Genomic DNA, 12,785 nt, shown 5'->3' with positions numbered 1-12,785 from the left:
TGCAATGTCTCCTGTCTTTTCCCCACTTGCAATGTCTCCTGTCTTTTCCCCACTGGTATTGCTTCAAACTGTTTTTCCCCACCCTGAACTCCCTCACAACCACTGGTTTCCTTACCAGAAGAACTCTGATAGCTCTTCTTCCCTAATGGTAACCTCAAGAGACTCACTGTACCTACCTGATTTAACCCACTTCTTCCAGTGCTATCACTTTAAACAGAATGGGCCCATCCAGAATTTCCACCCCTTTCCTATGTATAAATCTCTTAGGAGGTACATTCTCTCTTGCTTTCGTGTCATAGAGAGGGTGACTTCAGCTTCTATAAGTAATAAAGATCCTACAACTCAGATCCAAACATACTCTAATCCAGAGAGGCATATCTCTACCCCAACCCCTTTAGTGAAACGAGCATACATCCTTCTATATATGAAGGATACTTTTCCAAGATGGTAGTCTCTACAAGTAAGCACCCCAAAGTTTCTACTATATTCCCTGTCTGATAACATACAATTTAGCTGTCATGGTTTGTATATGCTGTGCCCAGGGAGTGGCACTATTAGAAGGTGTGGCCTGGTTGGAGTAGGTGTGTCACTACAGGCATGGGCATTAAGACCCTCATCCTAGCTACCTGGAAGTCAGTATTCTGCTAGCAGCCTTCAGATGAAGATGTAGAACTCTCAGCTCCTCCTGCACCATGCCTGCCTGGATGCTGCCATGCTCCTGCCTTGATGATAATGGACTGAACCGCTGAACCTGTGAGCCAGCCCCAATTAAATGTGGCTTTTATAAGACTTGTCATGGGCATGGTGTCTGTTCACAGCAGTAGAACCCTAACTAAGACATTAGTTATACCATTTTTGCTGTAGCATCTATTGTACTTCCATGCTTGTGCAAGACTACAGCCTCGGAAGCAGATTTTAGGGGATGTAACCCAAATAATTGCTTTTTAACACAGAAAAGTAAGTGATATTGCCAAGGAGGATCTCTAAATTTTGAAAGGTTTGGTCCCCAAAAGACCACTGAAATGGCCTGAAGTATGTAACATGAAATGACATGTTTATAGGGCAGTAATTTCTAAATATTTTAGAAGACTTCCAGTTTCAGACTGGAGTCAAACAGGAGTGGAATAGAAAGTTTTCCTGTCCTTTCAAAATAAAATCCAGACAAGTTGGAAATTAGCAAATTTTCTTGTGGCCATTAGAAAACTGAGGTCACACAGCAAACATATGAAGAGAAACAGGTGAGTGTGGGGGAAAGCAGGACTTGAGAATCTGCTTACCTGGGGTACATGTGTGCTGAATGTCATATAAGCTACTGGAAAGTTTACACTAGAACTTTTAGTACATTGCTAAGGAACAACTGTAGGCTAGTGTGGCAGAGTAAAGTTCTTAGGAAATGCAAACACTGCCCGGCGGTGGTGGCGCACGCCTTTAATCCCAGCACTTGGGAGGCAGAGGCAGGCGGATTTCTGAGTTCAAGGCCAGCCTGGTCTACAGAGTGAGTTCCAGGACAGCCAGGGCTACACAGAGAAACCTTGTCTTGAAAAACCAAAAAAAAAAGAAAGAAAGAAATGCAGACACTGGACATCTCAATGGCTTTTCAGGTTTTACCTCTAGGAACCTTACAATTGAAAAGTCAAAAAAAAAAAAAAAGTCTTTTCTTTTCAAGGAGACCACTGTGAAATCCATCCAGATTCACTTCTCACAGAAAAAATTTAGTCTCCATAGGAAAATGAAACAAAACCGACACTCTGCAAACACTGAATAGACTTTACTACAAGCAGATGAAAGGAAGAGAGGGGACTATGAAGCTTTACCTTTTATCCTAAACACTGACACACAGTGTCTGTCAAAGATGGAGCTTAATTAGAACAGCAAAGATGGGCCTCACATCAAGCTCGACCATCTCGCTAACAATCAAAAGAAACTGAAATATGGCTGGAAAGATAAGGAAAGTTTCGTCTGTAAACAAGAACAAAGGGAGAGTCCACAGCCAAGTAGGAAGACAAGATAAGATACCACCAGGGAAATCTAAAATTAAGGGTACCTATAGCAACAAAAAATATCAAACCCAGATCAATTCCTGACTAGATAAAAATCTCCACACAAAAGACCCAGGAAGATGAAACATCTATCACCTAGGCCTAAGAAAAGATTATTTACCTCATTATCCATAAGCAGAAAGACCTAGAGACTCCACCAAACGTCTATTAGAACTGATAGAAAAATTCACCAAAGTAGCAGAAAATAAAATCAATATTCAAAAATCAGTGGATTTTTTTTCTATATACCAATAATGAATTTGCTTAAATAGAAATCATGAAATCAATCCCATTCACACTAGCTACAAAAAAGAGAGAGTGAACAGAACGTCCCATATCAGAGTTTCCACCAGGAAATTAACTTTTCACTCCAGATGAGAGGGTATCAATGGGCCAACAGGATCTTGTCCAAGTCCAGTTTGGTGAATAAAAATTTAATTGATTGAAATTATTTATTGGAGCATGGGTGACACAAAGGCATCTACACAACCGAGAAATCGAGAGCAACTCAAAGGCAGCTATCCCACTGACTAATCCCACCTGCAGCATGGACAACTCAAAAAACCGGAGCACTGGAGGGGCTCATTTGCAGCATGGCTGACTCAGATGAAGCTATGCCACCTCAGTTGCCCAGAAAACATAGGGGAAGCTATACTACCAAAAAATTTCCACCCCAGTCCACTTGTTTCCCTTGAGGAAAGGAGGGTCTTTGTGAGGATCTTTTGACCCCATGACCTCATGAGCCTCTCTACTCTCTTAACAAAGACTATATTAATAGGCTGGATCCTATGAAAGTCTCATGAAGGTTTCATGAGGATCTTGAAAGCACATGAGTCCCACAAGCCTCCCTTCTACTTCCATGAGGAAATGTTAACAGGCCTGGTCTCATAAAGGTCTCATTTAAGTGATCACATCTGCTCTTATTAAAAATAGCAATGGCCATGGTCAACATTGTAAATAGTGAGGCAATGCTCCCGTTCTGCAGCTTTCCCATTCTCTCCACCCCGTCTTCTACAGTGTTCTCCAAGACTTAGAATAATATAGGTGATTATCATTTTCTACCACCTTGAGCAGCTATACCACAGCAACAGAAACATTCCTTGAAGTTCAACCAGTTATGAATCTTCTAGAGTAACTACTTCCCATTGTAAAAAAAAAAAAAAAAGTGTGCTTTTTCCATGTCCGGGAACAGCAGTAATCTACAAGCCAGCCTGCAGATTGAACTCAGGCTGTCAAGACTTGTTAGCCAGTACCTTTGAACCAGTGAGCCATTTTGATAACCTAAAAGTATTTTTTAAGTAAAAAAAAATACACAAAATATGTTAATAGACTTAACACAGACCCAAGTCTAGTTTATTTAAACTGTTCTCCTTAACAAATAAAGATTAATATTTTATAGCTCCCTAATATCTGTTTTAAGCACATCACATTTAATTATAAATACATGTAACATGAAATTTTGGTTTTGGTTTGGGGGACAAGGGTTCTCTGTAGCCCTCATCATGGACTGCAAGTCACCAAGCAGAAATTCATTCAAAACGAATTTCTTAAAATTTGTCTCCGTTTAAACATTTTTATGTGCTCTTATTCATTCCCTTTATGAAGGGTGAAAACCAAACTATGTATGATTGATATATATATATATATATATTCAAACAGATTCCCACAGGATATACTGCCTTCCTTATAGATTAGTACCATAATCCTTGCTAGTCTATAGGCACTCTTGTGCTTTTAAAACTATTAAATGCTCAAACCATCTCAGTGAATTTGTTTTGTTTTTTGTTTTTTGTTTGTTTGTTTGTTTTAAAGAGAATTTGAGATTGGGAGAGGAATGTGGTAGGAGGGGTCTAGGAGGAGTTGGAGAGAATAGGGAGTGGAGATGATGAAAAGACATTGCATACATCTATGAAATTCTCAAAAAATAGAAATGTTTCTAAAAGAAAAAATAGGGACTATATAGATACCTCAGTAGTTAAGAGCACTGGCCATTCTTATAGAGTACCCAGGCTCAATTCCCAGCACCCACATGGTGCACACAAACTGTCAGTAGCTCCAGTTTCAGGGAATCCCACGTCTTCTGGCCTTTGTGGGCACTGCACACATGTGGTACATAAACATGCAGACAAAACACATAAAAATAGGGGGAAAATTTAAGAGTGGAGAGGGGGTAATACAGAAATGGCTCATCAGTTAAGAACACATTCCTTGCAGAGAATGTGAACTCCATTATCAGCACCCACATCCTGATAGCTCACAACTGCCTGTAACTCCAGTAACAAAGCGCCCACACACACACACATGCATTTCAAATTATTAGTCAATAGACACACACACTTCAAATAAAGAAATTATAAACACTTAACTCCCTCACCCTACCTTCCTGTAAGTCCACCCTCCCTCAGAACTCGCCAAATCTCATTAAACATCACCCAAACCAGTCTCCCGCCAGCTCGCGACTATTCGCCTGCAGGCCGACAGCTCGCTGGGCGGGTGTCGCTCGGTAAGATCCTACTACCTCCTGGGATTCATTCGACCCCGCCTTAAGCTCTTCCCATAAGCGCGTCTTCTCGCACGCCGGACAGCCCCTCCCCATCGATTTGGTTGGCTCCCTGCTGGAAACACGTCATCCATCCGCGCCACTCGGAAGTCGCGGTTCATACTAATGGTTACTGCCGGTGGTCCTAACGTAAGCGCTGTGCTTGTGTACCGGTGAGTGAACGAGTCCTAAAGTAGGGTTGGGCAGAAGGAACTACGTAGCACGAACCGAAAGAAGTCATCCCCAACATTGAGAGGTTGGAGAGAATTTTGTGAAGTTAAACTGGAGCACTCAACGTGGTCCCACCCCTTTCCCCAGGAGCCCATCATGGCGACGCCCCCGAAACGGCGGGCCTTGGATACGGTGGGGGAGAAAGTGCTGCGGTACGAGGCCTTTATCAGTGATGTGCTGCAGCGAGACTTGAAGTGAGTGACAACGCGGAAGGCGGGACGTTTGAGAAATTCCACGTGATAGGTGGGGCAGAAAGGTGGCCAAACTTTCGGATTGGCTGACCAGACTTCTGGGGAAAAGGTTGACTTCTGGGTTGAGATTTGGTTGGAACTCCCCTTAGCAGAGCTCTGACCTTGTTTGTTGGTTTAACGTAGTCATTCCGAACTCAGGGTGTTTCTGACTAGGCCATTTAACCAATATTTATGGACAAGTTGTACCTTACTTTGCCTCTCTAGACTTTATGAACTTCGTTCATGTGTGAAATGGAAAAGTTTATTAGGCCTTCTTAACGTGGTGTTTGAGTTTTAAATGTGTCAACTCCAGCACTCGGGAGGTAGAAGCAGGAGGATCTTTGTAAGCTGGAGACCAGTCTGGGCTACAGACTGTCTCAATTCGGGGTGGGGGGTGGGGGGCAGAAAGCCAGGCTCAGGCTCCATGGTGTGTGCCACCTCTAGTGGAGAGATGGGAAAATTAACTTTTTTAGCCAGGATTACAAGCCAGCCTTGAAAATAGAACAAGATTCTATGTATTTTATTCTGCAATCCCTGTACTTGGGATAGTGTCAGAAGCAGGATGATCCAGAGTTCAAAGTAATCCTCACCTACATTTCGAGGTTGTATACAGCCTGAGCTCTGAGATTATGTCTCAAAACAAGCAAACTAGGGCCAGCAAGATGGCTTGCCTCCAACCCCATGCCCTAAGGTAGATCTCTGGGACCCACATGGTGGAAGGAAAAAGACTCCCAAAAAGCTGACCTCTGACTTCCAGGTGTGTACCATGGCACCCATACGTGTACACAAAAGAAACACATAAATCTAAGTAAGAACACATTTTAAAAATGCTGATAAACCCAACTACTATTATATTGAGGCTGAGAGGAAAGGATTGTTTGGTGTGCTTACAAATTCAATACTAGGCTGAGAAACTCAGATATTGTCTTCAGAAATAAGACAAATAACCTGAATAGTTGTTTTGGAAAAGGAATTTGACTCCAGTACCTGAAATACACTAAAGACTCAACAACTGGATGATTACTATTGCTGTCATTACTAATGTGAATAGAAAGTTAGGTATTCAGAACTAGAGCTATCTGGGTATGCTAAAAGAGATGGGGAGGTACATTTAGGGTGAGGATGGGACATTTTAATTGGCATAAGTCACTGAGTAAAATGCAGTATTTGTAGTTGTAACAGGTAGCAAGTATATAATGCTTACCATTTGGCTAGCATTTAAAACACTTTCTAGTAAACACATGATTCTAATGCCTCCTATGTCATTAGAATTATTAATACTACCATCTCTGTTTTCTATCTGGAGAAACTTAATCCCAAACAGGTTTCCTACTTTTTATAGTCACATTACTAGTAAAAGGTAGAGGTCAGGATTAACTACAGTCTGACCTGTATTTAATGAAATGCCTGCTGTGTCTCCGTCTATACCCCATCCCCATTGTGTGTGTTTGGGGGAAGGGGGCACAGGGTCTCACTGTGTAGCACAAGCTGTCTTGAGCTCATAATCCTCCTGCCTCAACCCATGGATTACATCCATGAACAACCACACCTGACTTAAAATGCCTGGCAGGACATGATGTGCAGCATCTCAAGAGGAATAAGGTTACCTAATGTTCACTGTTGTATTTCTACGTGTCAGAAAGGTGCTGGACCATCGAGACAAGGTATATGAGCAGCTGTCTGTATACCTTCAACTAAGAAATGTCATTGAGCGACTCCAGGTAAAGGCTTTTAAATTGGGTACCACTTTGTGTATGTGTACAAAGAAGGGAGACGGGAAGAAAGCCCCCAGAACAAAATCTTTATCTGCCTTAAAAGTTGGCCACTGACACCTACCTCTTTTCTCCTGGCCCTATAGGAAACTAATCACTCGGAGTTATATATGCAGGTGGATTTGGGCTGTAACTTCTTCGTTGACACAATGGTGTAAGTGTATTCTCTCCCTTCTGAGTTTCTCCCGTTTTTCATGGAACAAGTATTTCTTAGTATTTTCTGTATACCAGGCTCTAGTAGCTTTTATATTGCATTAGGATATAAGCAACATGTTGTGGGTATGGCAGAAATGAACACAAAATATCTGCCCTTATAGAGCCTTCACTTTGGGGAATAGGAAGGGAATAGAAAACACCTTAAACTATACAGTATGCTAAATGGTAATAAAGACTTTTCACTTCCTCTGACCTCTTTCTTCAGCCCAGATACTTCACGCATCTGTGTGGCCCTGGGATATGGTTTTTTCCTGGAACTGACACTGGCGGAAGCTCTCAAGTTCATTGACCGAAAGAGTTCTCTCCTCACAGAGTGAGTTCATTTCAGAAGGATAGTATCTAAAGCCACCTACATTGGCTAAGGGAGCAGGGAAGTGGTAAGAACATTTGTTAGCATGTGTGAAGCCCTAGGTTTTATCTGTAACACACACCACACAAACACATACATAAAATATATAAAAGCCAAATATGGTAATTCACACCTGTAATCCCAGGACTCTAGAGGATCAAGCAGGAAGATCCTGAGTTTGAAGCCACTCTGGGTGATAAAACAAATCCCTGTATATAAAACAAACAAAAAAAATGAATAAATAGACATCACAAATTTTAACATTCTACCCTTTTCCCCGTGGCTACCTGGATGGTACTTAGAAAACCTTTTCAGGGGTAACGCTAAGAAAAATGAGGATGCAAAGTTCAGCCAGGGTGTCATACTAAACACTCAATAAGCAGTTTTTGTATTATTTCTTCACACATTTATTGAGCATCTTATGTATACCAGGTTGTGTGGTTAGTGTTAGAATACTGCAGTAAACAAAACAGAAGAGTCTTAGAAGCTTACATTCTAGTACTATGTTGTTATATGTACATACATCTGTGACCACATCCATGAGATTTCAACCAAAGAATCAGTAACAGTCAAAGAAGCTGCTTCTCACCTTAACTATCTGCTAATTTTTCTGCTCATTTGCTGGGCTCTCCCGTCTTTAAACTTCATATGCCTGTAACTACACGTGCAGAGACAATGCTTTCCTCTATTGCTATCTGCCTTATTTCTCTTGAAACAGGGTGTCCACCAAACCTAAAACTTGCCATTTTTGGCTTCAGCACCAAACCTACAGCTTGCCATTTTTTGGCTTCAGCAAGCACCAGTTCTGGGGTCAGAGGTGTGTGTTACATTGGTACTAGGAATCCAACTCTGGTTCTTATGCTTGAGCAGCAAATGTTCTTGTCCACTGAGCCATCTCCCCAGCCCTAACACATGCTTTAAGCATTTTCCACCTTTGGTATGATTCAGTAGCTACTGGGGTCTATCTGCAGCACTTTCCCCATGTGGTTTCTTTTCTCAACACTTGGCTGTCTTGCATAAATAACAAGCTCCCTCAACAAGCTCCTTAGCTTCTGTGACCTAACTACAAAATCGCAACTCCTAGTGTTCTTGAAAGAATATTCTTGACAAAAGGGACAATGTGTCTGGCATGCTTGAAAAACTGTCATATGTGACATAGCTTAGGAAAAATGAGTATGAGGGAGCAGGGAACAGTACACTTAGATAAAGAACCACTCACAAGCATGAACACCTGCAATGCAAAATTTCTCATTGGCCATGTTTATTCCTGGATTCATTTCGTCTAGAGTAGTCTCCTGTGTGGTTCCACTAGTTATTCTCTTAAGCTTTCCAGAGATTTTAGTGTTAGTAGACCTGAAACCTGCTAAGATTTTTAAATTTTGGTGATCAAACTAGTTAGCATATTATTTGATCAAGGTCGTTGTGATTTTTAACTTATGGCCATTTAGAACAAGTCCAATTTTTATCAAACATTTTCCTCCTATGTCACAGAGGGTTTTTTTTATTTGGTTGGTTTTTTGTTTTTGTTTTAATGAGAATTGATTTTTTTTTCATAAAAAAACGAGGTGTTTGAAGTTAGTAGACTCCTTATCTGGTCTTTCTAATCTGTTGGCCTGCTTTCTACCAGTGTGATGAAATGAAATGTGTGCTTGACCACATATTGCTCTATTATAACTAATAGAGCCATCTCAAAGTTTTATCATCCAAGATTAGAATTTGAGTCTGTGTAGTTGAACTCTTTCTTTAAAACTTGGTTACTTGGTGGTGGTGGGGTGTGTGTGTGTGTGTGTGTGTGTGTGTGTGTGTGTGTGTGTCACATGTATAATCTACTGAGTCCATTTAGCTTTGCTTGCATGAACATGGATCCAGGGATGACAACTTGGGATTAAGCAACCTGAATGGGAATTTGGCCCTAAAAGAGACTGATTCTCCCTCTGTCAACAGACATTGACCACTTGTAGTGCTTCATCTAGAGGTGGGTCCGTGTGTAATTTCCCCTTTCCACATGAACATGTCAACTGCTGTTGTCATGCTGGTCTTACTCAGGCTACCATATTGTTGGGCAATCACGGGTACAGTTTCCCCATCATGTCTAGGAAGTATCTCAATAGCAGACATCCTGGGCCTCTGCCTCTTAAAATCTTTCCACCCTTTCTCTATGATTTTTCCCTGAGCCTTAGATGTAGGGGTCGGACTACAGATATATCAGTCAGGGTCACGTACCTCACAGTCACTTAAGCTTTGCATTTTGACCAGTTGTGGATCTCTGTAATAGTCTCCATCTGTTCCAAAAAGAAGCTTTTTAAATGAAGGATGTCAGCTACATTTATCTGTGAGTGAAAGGATATGGTTTTAGAAAACAGAAATTATATTAATTTAGATTCTCAGGTCTATGAGCACTCCAGCCATGGGTAGTTGGCTAGATCTATAGTATCAGGCCTGAATTCCTCCCTATTAAGCAAACTTTAACTCCAATGAATGGCACAGATGGTGCCCCCCCCAAGATAAAAAAAAAAGTGCTTCTTTTGTACCATCTTGCTAGTACTATCTTGCTAGGCAGATTATTGTTGTGGTTCATAGGCTCTCCAGCTGGGTAGGAGATTGATCCTCTCCCTTGGCAGCTTGCATAGCATCCATGAGAGCCAGTCTCTAAGGAGGAGGCTTCCAGGTTAGTTCCAACTTGATTCCTCCTAAGTCTTATGACTAAGAAATATGGTATTTTCAGTAGTGGTCTTTCCTTCATGTTCTGAGAGGCAACCAAGAACAACAGAAATTGCCTATATTGTTTTAAGAATCTCTTGAATTACCCTGACCAACAACTCTGCAATAGTCCAGGCAGAAGGATCTTGAATTGGAGGCCAGCTGAGCTATACCTGCCACTGTTTTTTTTGTCAGATAGTCTATAGTTTTTGGAGAAAGCATTATCACCCCAAGTAGTATAACTTCATTTTAATGTGTGTGTGTGTGTGTTTTATACGTATTTTTAAGTAAACATAAAATAGTGTTTCCCTACAGCTTTTTCAATCATCCTTGATGGTTTTTTTTTATGTCTCTCTCCCTCTTCCTCAGTATTTCTTTTCCTCTCCCATTTTTCCAATTTCCCCATCATAACACTTGTAACCTACTATCCTACTCTGTTTATTCTCTTCCCCACTCCCCGGTCCCTTTTTACTTTCCTAGTTTCTGTGGTTATTCCACTAATATACTCACATCTTAAGGTTTGAAGCATCTACAAATAAAGAGAAAATTTTCAATGTTTGTCTCTCTGGATCTGCGTTACCTCATCCAGTGTAATATGTTCTAGTTCCATCCATTTACCTGTAAATTTCTTGATTTCATTTTTTTTTTTTCGAGACAGGGTTTCTCTGTGTAGCCCTGGCTATCCTGGAACTCACTCTGTAGACCAGGCTAGCCTCGAACTCTCGAACTCAGAAATTCACCTGCCTCTGCCTCCCAAGTGCTGGGATTAAAGGCGTGCGCCACCACTGCCCGGCTTCATTTTTCTTTATAACGGAACAGAATTCCATTTTGTAAATGTAGCACATCTTCATTATCCATTCATCTGGTGGAGGACATTTAAGTTGTTTCCATTTCCTAGCTATTATGAGTGAATAAATCAACTAGGTACATGGCTAAGAAAAAGTATTCTACCTCTCCAGCAGTAATGCTACTCATGGTTCACATCCTATCCTAACCATAGACTTAAGTATTTTTCAAGGATTTCCAATCTTTTGAATGGTCTTTATTCAATCAACATCAGTTGGGTCCCCACTCTGTATCACATACTTTTCTGGTCCTCATTATATATCAAACAAACAAAAACAGTCCACAATCTGTCCTCACAGCTATCATTTTGATCAAAGGAGACAATAAGTAAGGGCATGATATAATATAATACAGTGCTACAAACAGTACATAATGGAGATTGGAAGTTTTGCTTGAGGTGGAGCAATTGTGGTGTTGGGTAGAATGGCTGACTAGAAATGAAAAACAGAGAAGAGCTTTGAAGCTGGGGTACATGGTCATCAGTAGTAGATTGCATTACTGGAATGCGTGAGGCACTGAGTTCAATGCTATTCCTGCAAAAAGAGGAAAATCTAGATTTTTGCTAAGCATCCAGAAAGATGATGTTACTTCTATCCGAGATGGAAAAACAGACCAGGAGGGAAGAGCTGGATCGCAGTGTGGGACCTATAAAGTATAAGGGACTTCGACACTGAGATAGGTCTTTGAAGATAGTTGGCAATATAAATTTGGGAGATAGTAGTATATAGTGAACTCATACTGGTTTTTTTTCCCAACCTAACTTTCTATCCCATTGCCTGTTTTTCATGTAGTATTTAGTTTCATTTACCCCTCAAACTAAATCCTGCGTTAGCAAATAGATCAGTATAATTCCTATCATGTTAGCCTTGTACTTTTCAGCTTCTCCTGGTGATTCCACATTATCTTATATAATCTTTGTGAATGGTTCACTTAATTTCTTCTTACAAATCTCTCTTGTGCCTCTTTGTCTTTCTGTGCAAAAGACCTTTTTACTGCTTAACTCTCACTCCATCTTCAGTTATTTTTTTTATTCTTCAGAAAGTTCTTCCTTTGTCCACTGTATTCATTTTGACTGATTGTATAGTATACATAAGGATTCTCTTAGATGAGACCTGATTCAAGCAGATTTGGACAGAAGGAGTTGACTGATTTATGTAACTCAACAATTCAGGGCTAGGGTGGTTTCAGGCATCTCCATTTGCCCGGGTGTTTTTATGCCTTAGCCTCATCCTAGAGTCCTTTCTTGAATACCTTTGGCACTGCCTTCAAAATCCACCTTAAAATGAGACAGTTCTCATTACTTCAACTATCTTCCCTATGATCTGAGCCTCTGTTGTTCACCTGGACTATTGCATTACCCTACTCACTAGACTTGCTGCCTTCACATTTGGGTTTCTTGTCCTGTCAGTGCACTGCCTGACAGCCAGGTGGATTCTTTTAAACCCTTATAAGTTTATTTCTCAGATCAGTTTGCATCTGTCCTCCACTCTCAACCTTCCCCTTATTAGCACCTTATTTAATGCAAAAGCTAAGATCTTTACCATGGTACTGTGTAGACTTTCCACCCTCTGCCTCCTTCCTCACCTCTCTTGAATTCACCTCTTAGGCTCCTCCTTCTCTTATTCTTTAGACACAATGACTTCTTTGGCTGTGCCTGCACCATACCAAGCATATTCCTACCTCAGCACCTTTGTATTGATTTTTCTTTGTGGTGGAACACTTATCTTCCATATCACCCCCACTAGGTGGTAGGATTACACATCTGTAGTCTCAGCAGTCTTGGCAGGAGGATCTTGAATTGGAAGCCAGGCTGGACTGTGTGTGTGTGTGTGTGTGTGTGTGTGTGTGTGTGTGTGTGTGTGT

General features: G+C 41.0%; 2 protein-coding genes across 2 annotated transcripts in view; one reads left to right on the top strand and one right to left on the bottom strand.

The window, feature by feature from the left end:
- Window positions 1-4,050, bottom strand: part of LOC114628158 (zinc finger protein 81-like) — a 113,798-nt gene extending 109,748 nt beyond the window's left edge. The window contains exon 1 of the mRNA XM_028776106.1: window positions 4,007-4,050. The gene's annotated coding sequence lies outside the window, so the exon portion shown is untranslated. The remainder of the gene's footprint in view (window positions 1-4,006) is intronic.
- Window positions 4,051-4,669: 619 nt separating this feature from the next.
- Window positions 4,670-12,785, top strand: part of Uxt (ubiquitously expressed prefoldin like chaperone) — a 9,206-nt gene continuing 1,090 nt past the window's right edge. The window contains exons 1-5 of the mRNA XM_028776098.1: window positions 4,670-4,751; window positions 4,897-5,003; window positions 6,679-6,760; window positions 6,898-6,965; window positions 7,233-7,340. Of these exons, the coding sequence (XP_028631931.1) occupies window positions 4,906-5,003; window positions 6,679-6,760; window positions 6,898-6,965; window positions 7,233-7,340 (356 nt within the window). The 5' untranslated portion in view covers window positions 4,670-4,751; window positions 4,897-4,905. The remainder of the gene's footprint in view (window positions 4,752-4,896; window positions 5,004-6,678; window positions 6,761-6,897; window positions 6,966-7,232; window positions 7,341-12,785) is intronic.

This window comes from Grammomys surdaster, unplaced genomic scaffold, assembly GCF_004785775.1.
Source record: "Grammomys surdaster isolate TR1022 unplaced genomic scaffold, NIH_TR_1.0 265, whole genome shotgun sequence".
Lineage (NCBI taxonomy): Eukaryota > Metazoa > Chordata > Mammalia > Rodentia > Muridae > Grammomys > Grammomys surdaster.
Note: the sequence above shows the minus strand (reverse complement) of the source record. Positions and strands in the feature narration are given on the sequence as shown.